Genomic DNA, 23,806 nt, shown 5'->3' with positions numbered 1-23,806 from the left:
AAGATGTTGTGTCCACCAAAAACTAAAGAATAAATATTAAAAAAAATTCTCTCTCTCTCTCTCTTAAAAAAAGGAATGAAGATGAATGGTGGTGATGGTTACACAGCAATGCGTATGTATTTGATGCCACTGAACTGTACATTTAAAATGGGTAAATGAGGCTGGGGTTAGAGCTCAGTGATAGAACACTTGGCCAACCCGCATGAGGCTCTGGATTTGATTCCCCAGCACACCCTCCCGCAAAAAAAGGCTTTTTTTTTTTTTTTTTTATCATGTATTGATTAAAAAATATTTCTTGGGACTGAGGTTGTGGCTCAGTGGCAGAGCACTTGCCTAGCAGTGTGAGGCACCAGGTTTAATCCTCAGCATCACATATAAATAAATAAAAAATAAAGGTACATCAACAACTAAAAAGTGTTTAAAAAATATTTCTTACATGCATACTAGTCATTTTATGAGCTATAAAGATAAATTAAACCCATCTCCTACTTATTAAAAATTAATAACTGAAACAGGAAAATTATCATATATATAAAAGTACAATAATATATAAAAAGTTAAAACACTTTATTTTCACTTTACACATAAGGAATTAGGTTCAGAGAGTTAAATAAACTTGCCCAGAGTCACAAAGCTGGTACCGCTGGTTTGAATCTAGGCCCCAAAAGATAACACAACAGAGACACAGATAGTCATATGCAAATTCAGATGAGAGGAAAATTATGACCAGCTATGGGCACAGATGGGGAACAGCTAAGGAAGAGATACTTTGAGGAAACATTGAAGGATGGATAATTTTGTGCTTTTACAAAAAGTAAATGGAACATGGGAAGGGGCATTTACACAGTTTTGGCAGGACTGAAGGAAAGGAATGAGAAATAAAGATAGAAACTTGGACTGTGGCCAGATTATGGCCACCCTTTCCATAGAATGTTTTGTATAGACTTTAAGCTGCTGTACTTGGAAACCAGTGAAGATTTTCAGTTAAGTGAGAAAGCAAATACATGCCTCAGCAAACTTAACCTGGCAGTGCACACTGTGGAGGTCAATGCCCTGGTGCAGGTAAGAGGCAATATGGTCTGACAGGGAGGCATGGAGAGTGGGAAGAGCCGAGGGGACAAGGGAGAGAGAGGAGTGAAACACAAAAAGAGGGTTTCAAAATATGAAACATAAAACAATTTTTTAAGATAATACTTTTAAAAGTGGTGTGTAGCAGCACTACAGAACAAATCATATAATAATTTGTGAATGATATACTTTCTAGTTCAAATAGTTAGAAAGGTTAGATATAGTAGCATATACAGAAATTATATTTTAAAACAGGACACATACCTCCTGTATATCCTACAATTCCTACCCAGGGTACCAAGCCTCTTTTCTGTATTCATGTCCACCCATGGTAGCACTCTTCCTTCCCTAAGCCATCTTCCTTCCCTTTAATGCATTTCAATATACCTAGTGTATTTCTGATTCTATTCCCCAAAATTAATTCTTCGGACACTCTGGCTTTGCTAATATAACCTTTTCACGGAAATCTTATTTTTCTCTGTTATTGATCCAATCTCTACCCACTCAAGTGGAAAGAGCCTTATCTCCCATGTTCCTTGCTAAGAATTGGGTTAGCAGTTACCTGCTTTCTTAGAACAGCAGATATAGACCACTAGAACACCCTACCTCATGGCTTTTTCATTTTCCTTAGGAGCTTTATATCTGACTATCCCAGCTCTCCAACTGATGGGTAAAACTTATCTTCTCAAAATGTTTTTCTGACCTTAAATTTCTATCCTCTATATACATCTTACTTTTCCTCATTCCACTTAAACTAGGGTTTTCATTTTATTGATATGTCAAGTCCTTTTGACCCATTTTCTTATCTTATAAAATTAATTGTTGTCCTTCTACTATTTCTTGCCTGGTAATCTGAGTCAAAGACATCAACTATAATCTATGAGTTCAATAAATTCCTATGACCTTCCTGAACACCAACACAACAAGAACTCAATCATCCATTTGATCCAGTCCTACAGTATGGACATTTAACTGTTAGAGAAAAGTTGTGCTGGGAATGATTATATTCAGATTACATTCTGGTTTCTGTAGTATGGCGGTTATTACTTTCGCCTCATAGATATTATATGCTTTGACTCAGATTTTAAATGTGAAAATTTCCATGCAGAAATAGATGAAATACAAAGGAAGCCTGGGACTTGTGAAAAAGCAGAATACCCTCACTTATTGGGATACTAAGATATCAGCTATGGCCCCCTTCTCCCTCCTGGGAGAAGTCTACATTACCCCTTTTTAAATAAACCCTGCTTTATATGTGAAAGAAAGAAAGAAAGAAGGAAAGAAGGAAGGAAGGAAGGAAGGAAGGAAGGAAGGAAGGAAGGAAGGAAGGAAAGAAAGAAATAGAGAAAATAGGGTTTTATTTATTTATTTATTTTGCAGGACTGAGGGTTGAACCCAACCTCAACCACTCTAGGCAAGTGCTCTACCACTGATCAATATCCTCAGACCTTTATTTATTTTATTTTGAGGCAGGGTCTCACTAAGTTTTCAGGTAGGCCTTGAACTTGGGATCTGCCTGCCTTGAGATTCCAGAGTTGCTGGGATTACAGAAATGTGTCATGACACCTGGCTGAAAATAGTATTTTTTAAAAATATATTTATTTTTTTAGTTGTAGTTGGATACAATATCTGTATTTTACTTATTTATTTTATACCTTTATTTCATTTATTTATTTTTATGTGGTGCTGAGGATCAAATCCAGGGTCTTGCACGTGCGAGGCCAGCGCTCTACTGCTGAGCCACAATCCCAGTCCTGAAAATAGCATTTTTAATTGATAAAGGTATACCAAAGTAGGACAAAAAATGTTTAAAATTACGGTAGAACACCCAATATTATGCAAAACAGAAGATCAACAAATATAAACTGTGGGCCCTACCTTTTCCTGTTCAACTGAAGTCAAAAAGTTAGTTCTGTGTCACAGAAAAATTTACAAATCTGCTATAATTTCTTTAGAAAAATAGCAACATATAACTCTCCAACTGTGTAATAATGGCTCTTGTCCTATTGCAGTGCTGGCAGGTATTCTCTCAGACTGCAGGTTCCAGTTTTAAAACCCTACCTTAAGGGAGTTAAAAGCAGCTCATTTTTTCATAATCTTCTCCATCTCAGCTTTCAAAGACAATGAACACTGGCTTTGTCCTATCTTTCTACGTTTTCTGTTAAAATCAGGAAAAGTAAAAACTATAAGTGACTCTCCAAAGTTAGTAATTACAAATCTTTGTATCTCTGCTACATTTGTAGCTATAAACCATCCTTCATGCTGCATGTCTCAATTTTGTTTCTTCTTTTTAACTAGGACACAAGCCAACAACTACAATGGCACAAGAATGAAGCTTGCTAATCACACGGACATTTCCTTAAATGGCCTCTAAACTTACTCATTCAGTAATGCTTTCAGATGGAGTTGCAAGCTGCGCACTGCTGTGTGAACATTATTTAGTTCTTTTGACTTCTGCTGAGTTTTACGCTGGGGTACTGACTGGTGCTGGGTTTCAAAGTACCGGTAGAACTCATAGCTGCGTTTAAGCTCTTCTAAACAGGCAGAATGAGCATGAGGTAGACCTTGAATCACATCAGACAGAATACGATGAGGCAAGAGTGCTGGAGAAAGTAAGGGCCCTGGAGGTGAATTGGCTGAAGAAAGCAACAGGGCTAACCGTCTGAAGAACTCTGAACTCTGTGCCACCCAGAGTTGAAACAACACCTAAAGGAAAAAAAAAAGAAAAAAAAAAAAAAAAAGAACTGACCAATAAAAAACACTGGTAAACATTTAAAACAAACTACAAATCTTCTTATCTGCTTATCTTAACTTTTGGTTTAAAATTTTTACTTTATCCGAAATAATGAATATAGTAAGTTGAAACCAACTCTTTTTTTCTTTATGTGCAGTTATCTTTATTTCAATTCCTAAGTATATTAGTTTGACCTCAGACATATGTTAGGCATGTCATAAACAGTAGATAACTGAAACCAACATGAATTTTGCTCAAGACATCTAGTTATGTTCTTCTGCAATCCACTTATTAAATAAAAAACATGACTGGTTTTGTTTGGAACTTGGAAAAAGCCAAGTAATATTTTATGGTCATTATGACAAACTTTAACTTCACAGGCCCTGTAAAAAGATTTTCTTTTTGGGAGCTGGAGATTGAATCCAGGGCCTTAAAGCCCTTATTTTCTCATATCTTCCCATATCCGTAACTTTCCTGAATTCTTTAATATCCACATGTATCTGATGAACTGAGTAGCCTGTTACATCAGCAATCAATGTTTAAATATGGGGTGACAGAAAAACTTGTATTCCTAATCAATTCATTGATGATTTTCAAACTCTTAATATTGGAAAAGCACAATTTTCTATTTAAATGACTATTATAAAAAGGAAACAAATGAGCCAATTCATGCAATGATATTCAGACCCTGTTCTAAAAAATAAATCATATTACCAATTCTTACTGCTGAGTAAAGAAACTGAGTATCAGGTCATCAGCTAAAGTTGAATGTTACTCCTCTTCTCCAAGCAAGAGGTATTTAAAATCATGAATGAATTCAAAGCCAACAAGCATAGAGTGAAAGCTTTACTCTGAAAGCTGAACTAACTCTTAAAATTAGCCAAGAATATTATATATTATTATATATATATATACCAAATTATGTAGTCATCACACATGGTAACTTATGATCTCAGTATAGTAAGTAACACATATGTGATTTAGTACAGTTCCACCATAGATGAGAGGTGCTGATGAGACACAATATATTTATTAAAAGTGAGTCTTTCTTCATGAATTATTTAACAATTTTTTACACAGAGAAAATACTAGAACTATTACATATCTTCTTAATTAACTATTAAAACTATTTGTAGCTTGGCGCAGTGGTGCACACCTGTAATCCCAGCAGCTCGGGAGGCTGAGACAGGAGGATTGCAAGTTCAAAGCCAGCCTCAGCAATGGCGAGGTGCTAAGCAACTCAATGAGACCCTGACTCTAAATAAGGGATGTGGTTCAGTGGTTGAGTGCCCCTGAATTCAATCCCTGGTACCAAACAAAAAATAAAAAACAAACTGCATTTGTTCATTCAGAAAATACTTATTGAGCACTACAGTGGGTAAGGCAATGTTTGGGGTACTGACAATACAGCTTCATATGAATAAAAATGAAAAAGAGGGCTGGGGATATGGCTCAAGCGGTAGCGTGCTTGCCTGGCATGCGTGCGGCCCGGGTTCGATCCTCAGCACCACATACAAACAAAGATGTTGTGTCTGCCAAAAACTAAAAAATAAATAGTAAAAAATTAAAAAAAAAAAAAGAAAGAAAAAGAAAATCCCCACCTTGATGAAACTTCATTCAAGTATGGGGTGGAAACAGATAATAATCAACAAGTAAAATATAGTATTTCGTGGTTAATGGAGATATGGAGTAAAATACTGTAGAGAAGGGGAATAGCCAGTGTGTATATGTGTATACATAGATGAGAGAGGAAAGGAAAGGGAAGAAAAGAGAGGAAGGGAGTTGGCCAGGAAGGTATCTATTAGCATCACTTGAAAGAACCAATCCATGACACCATCAAGAGGGAAGAGAATTCTAGGGAGCAGGAGGTTCAAGTGCAAATCAGGATGCTCCCTTGGCAGGAGCATCTAAAAGAATACAGTTGACATAGCAAACTGCTGCTTTTAAAAAGACTAATTTTTACCCAATTACTGTCATATTATATATTTAATCCAAAAACTCAGAAGCATGTATGTTTTTATCTGTTTATTCTTTGGATAAGGAAGGTGTTTTGAGTAAGAGAATACCCATAATTTATGGGCAACAAGAAAACTTTGATTTAAATCATTTCACAATATGTAGATTCATTTTTAAAATCAGAAAACATAGTACTTTATAGTTTAAAAAACTAGTTAAGGGCTGTGGTTGTGGCTCAGTGGTAGAGTGCTTGCCTGGCATGTGTAAGGCAATGGATTCGATCCTCAGCACCATATAAAAATAAATCAAGTGGTAGCGCACTTGCCTAGCATGTGTGAGGCACTGGGTTTAATTCTCAGCACCACATAAAAAATAAAATAAAGATATTATGTCCACCTAAAACTAAAAAAAATAAATATAAAAAAATATAAAAAAATAAAACAACAGCAAAAAAACTAGTTAAAAAGTTAAAAGAGCTGAATATAGTGGCACCTGACTATAGTATCAAGTACTGGGACAGCTCCTGTACTAGGTATTTTATATGTTTCTTTCAGAAGGTTGTTTTCCAAACACAGGTGCAACATTCCCTATTGCTAAGTGTTCCTGAGGGAATATATATATATATATGAACAATAAAAAGATTAGTTCAAAATGTATTTTCTTTAGAGGGCACAATGAAGATTACAAAGGAAAACTGATTCATTTGTAAACCATCTTTCATTAGGTCTTTTTATAAAACTTCAGTGTTACTCTTTTGAGAAAGAAGTTTCTTTTAAAATTTATTTTATAAAAATCCATTTTAAAATTCCTTATCTGAGTACAGTGGAAACTATAAAAGGTGGAAATACCTGTTTTGAATATAACAGGAACTTGTAGTAGTTTACAGATATCAAGATAAGGCTTATTCTGGAGACTGATAGTCCTAACAACTACACAATTATTGAGTTTGGTTACAGAAGAGCTATTTGTCAAAATAAGGCAAAGATAAAAACTCTATTATAGCCTGATGTGAAAAACAATATGGACAAGAAAAAGGATCCAGTCATAATTGGCATCATTGGGGGAGTAAGATGGGGAGAAAAGGCCAGAGAACAGTCTCACATTTTAGAGCAGGTCATATCACCTGCAAGGTAAAAATTCAGCTAACATTAATTGCTTACTCTATGCAAGGTATAACTGGCAAATATTTTATCCTTTGGAGGTAGACACTGTAATTATTTCATCTTCATAAATGCAGAACCAATGATTTGCTCAAGGCTCCATAAAGAGGCAAGAGAGAACTAGAGAGAAACTTACAAAAGACTAACTCCATGGGACCCACCTTTTCTCTTTGCTGCCTATATTTTAGGTTTGAACATAGTCAGAATTTAGCAAGCTTTTATTTATTTAAATTAATTAATTTATTTTTTGGTACTGGGGATTAAACCCAGGAACGCTTTACCACTGAGCTATATTTTCTATATCACTTCTTTTTATTTATTTATTTTTAAAATATTGAAACAGAGTCTCACTAAGTTGCCAAAGCTGGCCTTGAACTTGCCATCCTTCCACCTCAGCCTATTAAGTTGATGGGTTTACAGGCATGTGCCATGCCCCACTACCCCAACCCATGCCGAGTCCTTCTTAAAGAATACTACTTATTACTATTTTTGAATACCCATTATATGACAAGCCTGCTATAGGTATATTGTTTGTCTTCTCATTGAATCTAACATTCGACAAGGCAGATGTGGCAACCTCCTTTTACAGATAAGTTCAAAGAATAGTTTATTCAAGGTCAAATGATCTGTTAGAATCAGAGCTAATATATAAACTCAGCTCTGCTCAATTTTTTTTTTTTTTTTTTGCAAGGGGTGAGGAGGGTAGTAGGGATTGAACCCAGAGGTACTTAACATCCTTTTACATTTTAAAAATTTTTAGACAGGGTTTTGCCAAGTTGCTTAGGGCCTTGCTACATTGCTGAGGCTGGCTTTGAACTTGTGATCCTCAGCCTCCTGAGCTGCTGGGATCAAAGGAGTACCCCAGGGCACCTGGCTTTAATTTTCTTCTTTAAGAATTTCTCAGATTGTCCTTTGTAAAATACTTTATTTCCTTTGTAGAGTAAAGCATGGTCATGATATTGAATTTGGAAGTGAATGAAATTACCTGAAGTTCTACCACCCCAACAAGTATTATTAATATTTTGATATTTTCTCCTGGTCTTTCTTAATATGTTTTTAATATTTTTTTTTTTAGGTGTAGATGGACATAACACAATGCCTTTATTTTTTATGTGGTGCTGAGGATCGAACCCAGGTCCCACCCGTGCTAGGCAAGCACTCTACCGCTGAGCCACAATCCCAGCCCTCCTGGTCTTTCTTAAAAAACAGAATTCTGGCCACACTGCTTATGTATGTATGTATCCCGATTATTTCACTGGAAACAGATGTTTCTCTAAGACTTTACAAAATCTTCATAAGCAAGTCATAGCTATTACTCAGTCTTTCAATATATGAATCTAGTCTTTTATTGCTGAGCACTTAGGCAATGCTCCATTTTTCGCTATTATATACATAAAGCTTCACTGTATTTAGAATAATTTCCTTAAGAAAATTTTCCAGGGCTGCTGATGATGTGGCTTAACTAGCATGTACAAGGCCCTGGGTTCAACCCCTAGTAGCACCAAAAAATAAAAATAAGATTTGCATGAGTATAATTATTTTTTTTAAAAGAGAGAGAGAGAGAGAGAGAGAGAGAGAGAGGGGGGGGGGGAGGGAGAGAATTTTAGTTTATTTTTTAGTTATTGGCAGACACAACATCTTTGTATGTGGTGCTGAGGATCAAACCCGGGCCGCACGCATGCCAGGTGAGCGCGTTACCACTTGAGCCACATCCCCAGCCCCGCATAAGTATAATAATTGATCTAAAAGATAAAGCATTTAAAAAGCTCTCTCTTTTTTTTAGTTATAGATGAATATGATATCTTTATTTTATTTATTTATTTTTATGTGGTGCTGAGGATCGAACTTAATGCCTCACACGTTCTAGTCAAGCACTCTACCACTGAGCTATAACTGCAGCCTCTGAAAAGCTCTTTGTGTGTCAAATTGTATTCTCAAATCAATAAACTTGAGGAAACTGAGAAGAAAATGAGTGTGGTGGCCTACCCAGAGATGATTTTACTTGCCTACAATGACATGCACCTATAATCCTAGCTGTTGTGAAGTTTTTGAGGCAGGAGAATTTCAAGCTTGAGGCCAGGCTGGGCAACACAATGGGATTTTCTTCTAAAAAGAAGGAAGGAAGGAAGGAAAGGAAGGAAAGGAAGGAAAGGAAGGAAGGAAAGGAAGGAAGGAAAGGAAGGAAGGAAAGGAAGGAAGGAAAGGAAGGAAGGAAGGAAAGGAAGGAAGGAAGGAAAGAAGGAGAGAGATGACAGTGGCTAAGACTATAATGGTAGGAGGGGATACAGAAAAAAGTAGGTGAGTTTAAAATACATTTTAAAGAGGGAACTGACCCAAAAAATCTGCTGGCTGACTGAATGTAAGAAGTAGGAGGAGAGATAAGAAGGATGGCTTCTAGCTAAGTTGTATGGAGCTACTTATTTAAGGTGGGTTAGAATAAGGGTAAGAATAAGTAAAGGCAAATTTAAAATAACAGGAAAGGGGAAAAATAAACAGGAGAATCAGAAAGAAAATTGGCGGTCTGGGGCTGGAGACTGAACCCACTGAGTTATACAACCAGCTCCAGAATTAGAAAATTTACATAGAATAGAAAATTTAAAAGATACAAGTTGATACAGTCCCAAAACAAAATGGATCTTGATAAATGCTGTCAATTAAACTACACTTGCACTTGTTTTCATCTTATCATGTGATTTTTTTAAAGACTAGAAACAAAGAATATTTAAAAAGAAGTTGATGAATACTAAATACTGACCAGGATTTTCTTTTTTTGGTTTTTGGATTGGGGATTGAATCAAGGGACATTCAACCACTGAGCCATATTCCCAGTCCTTCTTATTTTATTTTGAGAAAGTCTTACTACGGCGCCAGGATAGCCTCAAACTTGTGATCCTCCTGCCTCAGCCTCCCAAGTAGCTGGGATTATAGGTGTGTGCCACTCTACCTGTCTAAAAAGGAATTTAGACATTTGGATTGACTTCTTAAACATTCTCCTAAAATCTTAGGAAATTTCTGTAACTTACTTTAACTTATATTTTTCCATGTTATTATTTTTCTTCAATATTTTGCTACTTCTAACAAAGAAGTTCATCAAATGTATTCATTATAACCATTACCAATTCCCCATTATATTAAACTTATAATTTGTTTCCAATATTTGCTGCTATAGTAATATGAATCTGCTTTGGATAAATCTTTGATTACTTCCTTAGATAAGTCTATAAAATTGCTGGAGGAAAGGATACACACTTTTGTGAAGACTGGAATTCACTGCTAAAGTGAATAAATTATTCTCTCACCATTAATATATGAGGTCTCTCTGATTCATCATTGATAATGAATATTAACTTTCAATATCCTTGGCAAAATGATTATTATTTTTGTTTCTTTAATCACCAAGATTTAAAATTTTATCATATTTATTAGTATTTGTATTTCTGCTTTGTGAACTGCCAGTTCGTTAACCTGACCTGTCTTCTATAAGCTTTGTTTTTTGGTTTGTTTTTGCAGAGGTGGGGATCAAACCCAGGGCTTTATGCATACCAGGCAAGCAACCTACCACTGACCTACACCCTCAGCCCTTTTAAGTTTTAGTACTTTAGTACTCTTTATATGGGAAAAATCCAAGCCCTTTGTTATAAATCACTGTAATTTTTTGAGCTTCTTGTAATTAAAATATGGAATATTTGGCCAAATTATGTTATGTGCAGGTACAGACACTTAACAATGAATCCCACTATTAAGTATAATTAAAATGCATCAATTAATAATAAAAGAAAAAAAATTAATTAGTATTTTAGGTTTGAAGTTTAATTTTTATGCAATCAATCATATCTTTTCATGTGGATTTTACTATATGAGAAATCTTTTCCTTAATATACAAAATATAAAAAAAATCCGAGGGACTTTTTTTCAAGGGATGATATAGTTTTTTTTTTTCAGTTGTAGATGGATAGCATGCCTTTATTTTATTTGTTTATTTTTATGTGATGCCAAGGCTTGAACCCAGTGCCTCACACGTGCTAGACAAGTGCTCTATCACTGAGCTACAGCCCCAAGTTATAAATCTTATATGCTTTGTCCATGTTTGTTTAAACAAATGGCTGACCATAAAAATCACTCACACTGGCTTTCTATTAAAGTAATTCACTTATTTCCAGGCTCTAATTTAAGGTATTTTCTTATATAAAGAATTTTAAGAATTTTGATACGAAACATAAATTTGATCTGTATGATTCTCTCAGTTTTTAAAAACAGTGTCACAAACATCATTAACATATTTATGATGATGACATCCAGCAAACAAGGAAGGTAAACAAATACACCCATTTATGTTCAGAAAGCACAGGTATAATCCAAGTGTATCTGTCTTTTCTTCAGTATTTTTCTTCTGCAAATGGATTACCTTTAATGCAGGTAGGCTGAAGCCATCTGTAAAGTTATGTGCTTCCTCTTCTGAAATCTGCTCTTCACTAAGTCCAAGGCCCAGCTCCTTAAAAGGCACCACACAGATGTAGTTGGTAACATTGTCACTCTCAGAGTTCAGGGGGTAGGTTAAATCAGGTTAAGGCAATCAACAAAGCCTTTTCATTAAACCATAAAAGGAACAGTCAAATTGTCAAAATTACGTTTACTAGTCCATATTGTGAACTTTTAAAAAATATATATATTTTAAATTGTTGATGGACCTTTACTTTATGTATTAATTTATATGTGGTGCTGAGAATCGAACCCAGTGCCTCACACATGCCAGGCAAGCGCTCTACCACTGAGCCACAACCCTAGCCCTGATGTACTGTGAACTTTTGCTGGAGATTTATATCAATTTTTTAGCACTGATTAATCTCAAGACCTACATATTAACAACATTCAGATGTAGGATACTTGTGAATAAAAATTTTAATGTCTAGGGCTGGAGTTGTGGTTCAGTAGTAGAGTGCTTGCCTAGCATGTATGAGGCACTGGGTTTAATTCTCAGCACCACATAAAAATAAATAAATAAAAATAAAGGTTCATCCACAACTGAAAAATATATATATTAAAAAAAATTTTAATGTCTAAATAATTAGGAACCTGGGGTTGCGGCTCAGTGGTAGAGTGCTCACCTAGCATGTGTGAGGCACTGGGTTCAATCCTCAGCACCACATTAAAATAAATAAAATAAAGGAAAAAATAAATAAAAAAATAAAAGTCTGACTCTTCAAAGGTGCTAAAATGCTAATTTAGTACTTTTTAACACCTGCCTTTTGAATTGTATTGTAGCTCAGGTCCCCACTATGCTACAGTAAATACTTCTCTTTGTTTCAGTCCATACACAAGACATAATTTACTTAACACTGCATAGACTACGAACATAAATGGCACTAAACCTTTTCTGGGTTGTCTGACATAGACCACTGCTGTTTCCTTTGTTTTATTCCTTATGGACATATATTTATATCAATCAAAAAGTTAGTTTTCCTCTTTGTTGTTGTTTATATACTTATTTATTTTGGTACTGAGGATTGAACCCAGAAGCACTTTACCACTGAGCTATATTCCTAGCACCCTCCAGCCCCTTTTTATTATTTTTTACACTAAGTTGCTGAGGTTAGCCGTGAACTCATGATCCTTTTGCCTCAATGGCCTGAGACACTGGGATTATAGGTATGCACCACTGTGCCTGGCCATTCATTTTTTTTTTTTTTTTTTTTTTAGTTCTCGGCGGACACAACATCTTTGTTGGTATGTGGTGCTGAGGATTGAACCCGGGCCGCATGCATGCCAGGTGAGCGCGCTACCGCTTGAGCCACATCCCCAGCCCGCATTCATTGTTTTTGAAAGAATTATATCCATAGAATTCTTGATATTGAACCATCCTTGCATTTCTAGAATTTGCCTATTCGGTCATATTGTGATAATATTTTGATTTGATGCTAGGTTATATTTATAAATGCTTTGTTAAATATTTTGTATCTCTATTGTGAGATTAGTGTATAGTTTTTATTCTTTGTGATATATAATGTTTAGATACTGAGATTAAAGTATTTTAATAAATAAACTGATGTGGGGAGATTTCTAACATTTCCTATGGCTGGATTTTTTTTAAACTAATAAAATCATCTTGACTTGGTAGTTAAAATTTTTCTTATTCAATTAATTTTTGAATAAGATTCAAAATTCATGAGGTCCAGTGAAAACTATTTTCTACCCCATCACTTAGTCACCTAGTTTTGCTATCAAAAGTAAAGGCAATCCTTTTTGCCGTACCTTATGTATCCTTCAAAGTATTGTATACATACATACATAAAAGCAAATCTACATTTAAATATTTGTGTATCTGGGGGCTGGGGATGTGGCTCAACCAGTGGCGTGCTCGCCTGGCATGACTGCGGCCCGGGTTCGATCCTCAGCACCACATACCAACAAAGATGTTGTGTCCACCAAAAACTAAAATAAATATTAAAATTCTCTCTCTCTCTCTCTCTCTCTCTCTCTCTCTCTCTCTCTCTCTCTCTCCTCTCTATCTTTAAAATAAATAAATAAATAAATAAATATTTGTGTATCTGGAGATATTTAATAATTATAGGACATATACACCTGGACACACAAACACTTACATACTTACTTATCCCTACATATTTACAGAGTCCTCTTTATGCATGGATACTATAAATATTGCTTTGAGCACTTTGCTGTTTTTTTTCACTAAATAAAACTTGGAGATCATCTCACACTAAAGTATTAACAGCCAGATCACTACTGTTTTAATAATTGCGTATTTTCCGTTGTTTACATATAACCAGGTAGTCTCTTTATTTACTCATGATTTAATATAACCACGGAAATTTTCCTAAAACAAAGATCATATACACTTTCATTTTCTGGCAAACAGAAGTAGTTTCCTAATTTAGTAAATTTAAGTGACAGACTTACTGTCATGTAGTCTTTGAGTGCTTCCTATATGCTAGGGACTGTCTGATCACTTTACATGCATTAACTCATTTGACCTGAACAAAAACACAATGAAGAAAATCATGTTATTATTGCCATTTTAAAGATGAGGAGAGTAACGTACAGGAGATTAAGAAACTGGTCACCTGGGCAGAAACCAAAAGAGTCAGAATTTGAATTTAGGCAATCTGTCTGCTTTTTGAAAGGGGAAGGATTTCCTGTTGCCAGTTTATTACCATGTTCAGCCATTTATAAAATGTCAGACCTAGCAAATCCAGGCTCTTTTGACTTTATTCTGTGTATCTCTAAAGGGAGGGTCTTGATGGTTTTTTTTTCCCCTGTTAAAAATGAGCCACCCAAGAGCAGAAGAGCTTTCTTCCTGTTACTGTCATTTCCCTGGAATGCATTTCCAGTTTTAAAATAGAAATGATGATGAAAACTAGCTTCAAAACCACAGTCCAAACCTACTGTTAATTTTTACAGGATGCAACTATAATGGACTTTGGAATAATGTTTATTCTCACATATAGACAGAAAAGGATATTTTTTCAGCATATATAGGGTAGCTAGCCTTGCTGCTTGAAAGTTGGCTCTTACAGTTCTGTAAACAGCTTTCCGAAGACCGATGAGATGCTGACTGGGATGCTGTCCAGCTTTATTAAATGAGCAAGCAGCACTGACCCTGTCAAGCAAACTTGAAAAGTAAAATGTGATACAACTGTACAGATGTCCTAAAGTTTTTGTTTCCTAAATCCACAATTCTATTAACGTTAGAAAGAATTCCTTTCTCATAATTTTTATTAGAAAATGACTATAAGCATCCCAATTCAGGTGTCATAAATAACCATTTCCCTGACCCATACATGGCCATCAGAAAAAAACACAAGTGAAAAATCAAAATCTCAAAGAGTAAAGGTTTCCTATGATATGGGGAAACCATCAGTTGTGATAGAATAGAAATATAAAAATATTTATGTAAGAATTTGCATATTTTTTTCCATAAAGATACTCTACCTTCTAAAATACACTAAAGTGGAACTACTTTACAGTTTTCAGAACCCATATCCACGAGATATATGAAGGATTTTAATTATCAACAGATTCACATTCTTAATATACATTTACATATATTCAATTAATCATATATTTGGTTACTTGTACAGAACAATCAAATACTGTATAGAAATAACATTCTGTACATTCATAAAAGTAGGGTAAAATTACTTACCCACCTGCTGCCACTGGCACTTACCTACTCAAAATGAAGTAGGGGGCGCAGAAAGATAACAGGACCAGTGGCCAACAGGGGAATGCAAGTAGAAAGGTAAAGTAAGGGTTACTACGTGGTAGGAGAGCTACTCTCAAAATTGTTCAAAAGGAGCACATTTTATGCCACTTTCCTTAAGATTAATGGAAAGTATCTATTTGCAATCATTTATGTGTTATTTTATGACTGTTACGTATGCTGGATTAAATATTACAGTTATTAGATAATAACAAATATCAATATTTGTAAATTTTCTATAATATAACCATAAACTTATATTTAAAACCCTAACTCAGAACTTTAAAAATGTTAAAACAAATTAAAATATATGGATAATGACTGATACTCTTATTCTTTTTTTTAAAATTTTTTTTTGTAGTTTTAGATGGACAGCATGCCTTTATTTATTTTTATGTGGTGCTGAGGATCGAACCCAGTGCTTCACATGTGCTAGGCAAGCTCTCTGCCACTGAGCTACAGCCCCAGCTCCAACAGGCTTATTCTTAAAGCAAAGAAGGGTTAAATTATTTTCTAGAGAGGACAAATTGAGACAGAAACAAAATAGCATGCATAATTTCAACATATGGAACTATTGTTTGTGTTCCAATTTACTAAACCAGTTTTACAAAGTAAAAATATTTGTAAAAAATTATGATTCACGATTTATTATTTCTCATTTTTTTTCAGTGTACTGTCCAGTTAGTCGGAGATAAATGAAACACAATTTCTTCCAATATTTTTTCTGCCTATCTGCCATCTGAACAGTAGAAAAGCATCATCTAGAGGTAAATTGTGTCTAACTGGCCCACATTACCTTTTCATGCCAATTCCATATATATAGGTAAAAACCTGAAAGTGACAAAGGCCCAGACTCCTCTACACATGCCTAAACATTAGATAGGCACACAGACATTCAGCTTAATCAGTCAGGCCTTTCAATAAAATGCTGGGTAAGTCAAGAATGAAAAGGAGATATTACTTATTTTAAGTGTGATTTTTAATTTTTAAAATTTGACAAACAACATAAAACCATTATCTTCTACCAGTAAGAAGCAGACCTAACCTAGTGGAAGGAAAATATCCATAGATACTGAACACTTTTATTTTGAGTTGAGAAGAGGAGAAGGTATAAAATCCCTCTAATGTCTTGGAATAATATGAACACTCAGAACTGTTGTGTAGAATACAACAGAGTAAAGAACATTATAACTACTGCAGCTTCTTCCTCTTCTTTGTTCCATAATGTTCTAGATACAGCTTTTCTGTCAAGATTGTTTAAGTACTATTCTAGAGCAGAGTGAAGGATTCAAGACACCAGAGGTTTTTCACTTCTGATTTTCATAATTTCCCAGATACAACTAAAAGTAATGGTTATTCTTTATTATATACTTTCTCCCACACACAGACTGCAATTGTTAAATAAGTAATATAAATTATTAAATATACTATAGTCCAGCCAACATTTGTGAGCATTTAGTAGGCAACAACTTACTGGAAATAAGTTAGAAGTCAGATGGAATGGATTTAGATATGTGCTCTATCACTTACCATACAACTTGCCTTTAGTTGTATGTAAAAGTGATTAGCATAGTATATGGAACATAGTTGGTGTTCATTTAACTTATTCTGAAAGTATCTGTGCTATAATACCACCAATGTTTACTAAAGAATATTACTAACACAGGTTAAGACTTTAAAATTAATCCATGTCAGATACATCTATCACTTAAACTGGAGAAAGATGACATTTAAAAGAGAATAAAGGGAACAGACATGTATGGGGTACCGATTGCATGCTAGGTTCAGTGTCAGGCAGTCTTTTTACATTATCTCATACAAATAAATACATGGTAATAGATAAAATAATCATGATCCTTGAAGTACTATGGTTTCTCAGAGGAGGTAAGTAGAATCATACTACATGTTAAATCTAGCATATAATGTCTTTAACCCTTCATTTTACAGTTAATAGACTTTAAGTAGGGCTGACAGGTAACATGCTCTTTTCCAGTAAATTCAAGAGATAAATGAAAATAGATAATAAATAGTCTCCTTAAATTATGTAGTGAAAAACAATAATTTTTTAAATGAAACGAAAAATGAACTCACAGTGTAAATCCTCTGGAAATGACTTCAGTTTCTTGAATGAGACGTAAAGCTTTTCTCACAAGATTAGTAAATGCTCGGCTATTTGCTGCCATATCTTCCAGACGGACACTGTATTTTTTTAGGGTCATATGTAGTTTGGCTGTCCTCCATAATCTCAATGCTCGTATGATCAAATAAAGAAATAGAACCACTCCCCATACCATCCAAGAAGATACAATCCACCAAGTGGGAAGCATAATCAGCAAACTAATGAAGGCAAACAGCATTGAGACATCCCTAGGAACAGAGAAACCAAGAGAAGGATATCCATTAGACAAGAAAAAGAAAGATAAGTCAACTGGTAAAAACAACAGTAAATTTAGGTGTACTAAAATTGATAAATTCCTTGTGAAACAAGACTTTGAAAATATGACATTTAATAAGATAATATGAAATAGTTGTAATTTTGTGTGTGTGTGTGGTTCTAGGGATTGAACCCAGGGGTGCTCTACCACCAAGCTACATGCTTAGTTCTTTTTATTTTGAGGCAGGGTCTCCCTAAGTTGTCCAGGCTGGCCTTGAACTTGCAATCCCTCTGCCTCAGGCTCCTAAATAGCTGGGATTACAGGTTTGTGGCACCTCACCCAGAAAATTCTTCTACTTTTGAAGGAAAAGATGCTTACTTCCTCATGATGATATTTGGTTGACTGCAGATTTAAAAAGTATCATACTTCACTATCTGAAGCATCTGTCAGTGTGACAGGAAAGACATTTAGAACACTGAGGCCAAAGAATGTAACTGCCTAATATAACTGGAACAGTGATTTAGTGCATTCCTTGATTCAGTCCTCCGTTCTCTGTCAAATTTAATAAATGCTAATAGGAGGATATCAGCAACTTTTTATATATAATCTCATTTTACCATTCTTCTTCTTATTTAAAAAAATATGACTTTTGCATTAGATGCAGGTACTTCAAGTGATTGAAAATGCTTATCTGTTTGTTTTTGAGACAAGGTCTTGCTACATTATTTAGGCTGGCCCCTAACTTGTGAATTCCAGTGATCCCCCTGCCTTAGCCTCCTCAGTAAGTTTTAGAAAAGTTTAAATCATTAAATTATGTTCCTTATGATCTCTTCTCAACCATAGTAGCAATAGTTGACTGTTATGTCTTATTCTATCCTTAGTGTCTCTATAATGTAGTTATTATACTATATTTTATAAAGAACTATAAAGAACTGGCTAGGTTTGTAAGCACACATGTACGTAGATGTCTGGGTAACAGAGGTTTCTTTTGCTACATTTATACTTTTTTTTTTTTTGTACTGAGGATTGAACTTGGGGACGCTTAACCACTGAGCAACATCTCCAGCCCTTTTTTGTATTTTATTTAGAGACAGGGTCTCAATGAGTTGGTTAGGCTCTAAGTTGCTGAGGCTTCCTTTGAACTCACAATCCTCCTGTCTCAGCCTCCTGAGCCGCTAGGATTACAGGCGTGCACCACCACACCTGGCTTATATTTATACTTCTTTGTTGAGCTGCTAAGCACAAAACTAATTTTACTGAGTTGGAAGTATATGATAATCAAATCATATGTTTTTCCAGCTTCACTTTAAATAGCAGTTACTTCAGAGAAACATTTTTTAACCTCTAGCATATCATTACATTCATTGTAATGCTAATTGTATAGGATGTTTATAATGCCTTTACAATGGAAAGCATGATGACATTTCCTCTGTGATACTCTATATGTAAGCAGTCAAAGATAGATGTTTTCTGGACAGTACCAAATATTAGGGGTTGCCAGGGAGCGGAGTGTTGGAAGGTGTCCATTTTCCTGTTGTTGAGGTTGCCCTGCAGACAGGATACTGGGATCAAGTAGCTCAATTAGTTCTACATCCTCTTGTAACAGGACTTCCTGTTGCAGGATGGTATGCAGTAAGTCGAGTCGGAATCCAGTATCCTTGCCATTAAAATGCCAGAAGAAAAGAATTAATACATACATGCCATTGTATTAAGTGCTAGGCTTCTAATGTATAATAAACTTTAGGAGGTGTTCATTTTCAGTACAGACCCCCAAAAGAAACAGTCCAATCTATCTTAAGTATTATAGATGGGGTTTTATTTTCACTATATATGTGAAACAATAAAAATTGAGATCGACATTAAGATATTAGATATGAAGTATAAATTTTAAATAATGAGATATAAAGTAATTACAGATTAATAACACTGTCTGCTCAAGCCTACTTAAATTGTTGGGAGGCAACATGATGAATATAATATAAAAGATGCTGACCCTGAATACCGTAATGATAAAGCCATATCTAAGAATTACATTAACAGGATCAAGGCCTTCTAAAAATGGACATTCAGTTATTTAAAAGTACATCATTTGGTATGTAATGCAAAACAACATTAACATTTCCATAGCACTTTATAGTTTACAAAATGCCTTCACATATACCAGTTCATTTATTCTTCACTCTCTTCCTTCTATCCATATGTCAAGGAATATCTTCTTTAAGCAAGGTATCATGCTTGACACCGAAGACACAAAAAATGGACAAGACATACAAATCTCTATCTTTTATTTTTATTTTTTTGCAGTATTAGGGGATTGAACCTAGATCCTTGTGATACTAGGCAAGAACTCTACCAATGAGCTCACACTTGGCCTACCAGTCTCTACTCTTACTAAGGAGTTCCTAATAGTTTAATGGACAGAACCAACAATTAAACAGTTAAGATATAATGTGTAAAGACGTGTGATGAGGTATAACTAGGAAACTACGAAAATGACCAGAAGAACCAAATTTAAAGTCAGCCAAAGTTAAAGAAGTAAAATCTGACATAGTCTTAAAGGATAAATAAGAATTGATCAGATCAAAGAGTTGGAAGAATGGGACAGTCAGGATAGAAGCCCTTCTAATTTGGGAGAGCAGAATTCATGATATGTGCAGAATGCACATTGCACATTATAGAGAGGTGACAGAAGAGGTAGCAGTGTTAGGGCAGTCAGGTTAATTTTCACAGTAACCCTGTGATGTCCATAATCATCATCTTCTCCATTTTATAGAGAAGAAAACAAAAGCCAAAAGAGATGAAGTTACTTTCCAGAATTCTGATTTCAAATTCTAATAGATTTTTTAAGTTTAATTTTAAGTGATACATAAGAACACGAAAATTGCACATAATAATGGAGTACCATGTAATGTTTCAATACTCAGATACATGGTGTAATGTTTAAATCCCGTTAAACATATCTTTCTCCCCATTTATCATTTCTTTATGGTGAAAACTTACAAAGTCCTTTCTTATAGTTTTTTGAATGTATAGTACATTATGGATATCTATAGTAACCTTATTGTGCAATAGCACATGAGAAATTATTACTCCTATCTAAATGTAACTTAGTAACCACTGACCAACCTTTCCCCATCCCCTGTACCTTCCGTAGTCTTTGGTAGTTAATTCTGCTTTTCTGCAGTTAGCCTCACCAGAAAATTTTACATTTTATTTTGTATTAAATTTAGTAACAGAGTGATTTTGTTATATTATCAAAATAAAAATAATTTTTAAATGAACAAGGCCTTTTATAATAAAAATAAAACCAATTAGGTCTTAGGTTTGAGGGCAGAACTTTGCTTTTCCTTTGTTTAAACATCATTCCCTAGCATCACACTCAACTGCAAAACTAGAATACTCTGCCTTCTCAAATCAATATGCTTAGAGGCAATATTAATAGCTTTGGGAATATCTGATTAAACCAACAACCTAAAATAATAGTGAACTTGAAAGGAACGAAGACACTTCAAATAACTAAAGCAGTGTTATCTTAAGGATTTGATTGCTTCTACAGAGGAAAAACTTGAACTATATTCTGATAACAATGGCTATTTAAGTGGAATAAGATTAAATTAATAAGTTTCTTCAGGATAAATTATAAAATTATATATTACTATTTATAAAAATAAGAATTAACTGTAGAAAATATGCTGTACTATAGCAATCAAACTACTAGGAAAATAGTCATATGCCATATTAAGAAACATCTCACAACAGCCTTATTTGAACTGAGAAGTCCAGGTTCAAATCAAACAAAGGAAGAAATTTAAAAGGTACAAATTCCGACTGACTTACATATCAGAGGTGGGAGCCCTGTGCTGTTGGAAGGTGCACTATATAAAATGGCTCATTCTCAACAAGTTTGAGTATCAAAACTTGGAACCTAGGCTTATATCTTGGGCTCACAAGTTAAGCAAGTTAATAGCTTCTCTGTACTAGTTTTCTCATCTGTAAAATGGGGGATAATAAAAGTACTACTTTATAGGGCTGTGCAGAATAAGTTGATATCTATAAAATAGTAAGAACAGTTTCTGGCACACAGTAAGTTCTAAGTGTTAGCTGTTAGTGTTGTTAGTACATATGAAATAATTCAAAAGACAAGAAAAGCATGCATTGAACATAATACAATGCAAAAACTTATAGAACATAAATATAGATAATTATTACTAGGTTGATGAATAAATAAGAGATCCAATGGAATGAAGTTTGTGTGGGGAGGAAACTTGAGAAAAAGATAGGATTGCTTACTGAACAGATTCCAAGAGATCAAGAGAAAAATGGAAAAGAGTTCCACCACAGTATAAGAGCACATACACAGGCATACAGAATACAAAATTAAAGAAAAGGAAGGTGGATGAAGTTGGAAAGGTTGGTTAATACTAAATTATGCAGACTCTTTAGTGCTGAAGTGAGCAATTTGGATTGATTTGATGGATAATGGAAATTTCAGGATGTACACAGGAAAGTGGCATGAGAAAGTAACTTAGGACGATTTCTGCTTGGATGAAATGAAAAGGATATGAGAAGACACATTAAAGAATAAAGAGATTTCTAATTTTTTCTTCTGCATCAATGATCTTACACAGTTTTCTATATCATAATGCTATTTCATAAAGCTGACAGGATCAAATGAGATACATGTGTGAAAGCATTTTATAGGTCAAAAAAATGCTTAAAAAGTACTACTAACACTACCATCATAATTGCTATAAAGGAATCTCTTTTTGTTTCAATCTCTAGGCACTATAAACATAAACAGTAAAATATTCAAATATCAAAAAAATTGCCGGTATTTTTATTTAAAAAAAGAGGGTCTGCTTCAACGTCTGTATAATTAACAACATATTAAATATATCACAACCAAGATGGTAAAGTCAAGCAATCACATGACAGAAGCCAAGTGGTCAATTCCTTTAGTCAACTACTTCTTTGGTTATGTATTCCCATAATTCTCCATAATACAGGCACAAAAGGGATGCATACAGAGGCTGCCTGCCACTTTATAGAGAAACATGACATGAAACATGTGGCCACTGACAATGAACCAAAGAACAAAAGACCAGGCCAATGCAAACAATGAATAAACCACAGAAAAACATATGTGGATCCATATACCTTACCACAGTCCTAGTATCACTGAAGAATGAGATGGCTCCACCTGGGTAAAGATGATATTCTACGTAGATGATAAGACACTTCCTTGACCTTCTCAATACACCTTCTACAAAGATGAAACCCTGAACAGAGAACTTGATAATCTGGATTGCTAAAAACATAATTTTAGTCAAAAAATAATAATACTCAAGCTAGAAAGGTAGTAGTTTTGAGTGGAAAGAGCAAGGGTTTTGAATCCAAGAGACTTGGGTTCAGATTCTGGCTCTATCATGTTCTGTAGCTAAATATTCTTGGGCAATTCACTTAATCATATTAAACCAAACTAGATGGTCTGAATCTAGGCTTTTCGCTGGCAAACTATATTCAACCTTATAGTGTGTTTGGAGTAGTGAATCAAAATGTGAAAGCACTTTGTAAACAATCTCTTTACAGATGTTAATTTACAAGAATGACAATTCTTAGAGTCACAGGCCTGCAGAGGATCCTGAAACCTGCTCATTCATAACTTGGTTACTCCTTTTGGGAGCCATGAGAACTTTATAACTTGAATGTTTTAGCTATACTTCCTGGATTTTATATTGTTAGGTTGTAAGAAGGTCTTGAGTCAAGCAATAGATATATTAATTACAGCCTAGTCTAGTGAAAAAAAATTTAAAATAGAAAGAAAACCTCTCAGGAATCACAAAGACCCTCAGCGTTGATTGACCATTTCAAATGTCTGTGAAATTCTGTGATTCACCAGTCCCCCAAGACTAAACTGATCACACTAATAGATGAATTCTCTTCCCTCCTGAGAGGAACACTTGTCAATGAAGCAAGATGGTAGCACTAATTTATAAGTCTAAAAAACAAGGTTCCAATAACTACCAGAATATTCCATTCTAAGTTGTTACTAACCTCTTAAAAGAGCTATGAACAATAACAAAAGCCTGAATTAAAAGGTCCTCAGTTATTGCAGAATTCCTAATTAAAAAAAAAAGAAAAATCACTGCCAAAATCAGTAGCAAAATACATGAAGCCCTGTAAGATGACAAAAAGAAGTGAAGTGAAGGGGCTGGGGATGTGGCTCAAGTGGTAGCGCGCTCGCCTGGCATGCGTGTGGCCAGGGTTCGATCCTCAGCACCACATACAAAGACGT

The 23,806-nt window shown here is 34.7% G+C and overlaps 1 protein-coding gene across 5 annotated transcripts in view; it reads right to left on the bottom strand.

The window, feature by feature from the left end:
- Positions 1–23,806, bottom strand: part of VEZT (vezatin, adherens junctions transmembrane protein) — a 70,683-nt gene that overhangs the window by 14,228 nt on the left and 32,649 nt on the right. For 3 of the 5 annotated variants that reach the window (XM_081311528.1, XM_081311531.1, XM_081311530.1), the window contains 5 exons: positions 18,993–19,168; positions 17,228–17,503; positions 14,396–14,545; positions 11,324–11,471; positions 3,449–3,774 (listed from right to left, as the gene is read on the bottom strand). In XM_081311528.1, coding sequence (XP_081167654.1) covers positions 3,449–3,774; positions 11,324–11,471; positions 14,396–14,545; positions 17,228–17,503; positions 18,993–19,168 — 1,076 coding nt within the window. The remainder of the gene's footprint in view (positions 1–3,448; positions 3,775–11,323; positions 11,472–14,395; positions 14,546–17,227; positions 17,504–18,992; positions 19,169–23,806) is intronic. The other 2 variants (XM_081311532.1, XM_081311529.1) reach the window with 1 other exon arrangement.

This window comes from Spermophilus citellus (genome assembly GCF_964194105.1).
Source record: "Spermophilus citellus genome assembly, chromosome: 10".
In the NCBI taxonomy this organism is placed as follows: Eukaryota; Metazoa; Chordata; class Mammalia; order Rodentia; family Sciuridae; genus Spermophilus; species Spermophilus citellus.
The sequence above is the reverse complement of the archived record's forward strand: the minus strand, read 5'-3'. Positions and strand labels throughout refer to the sequence as shown.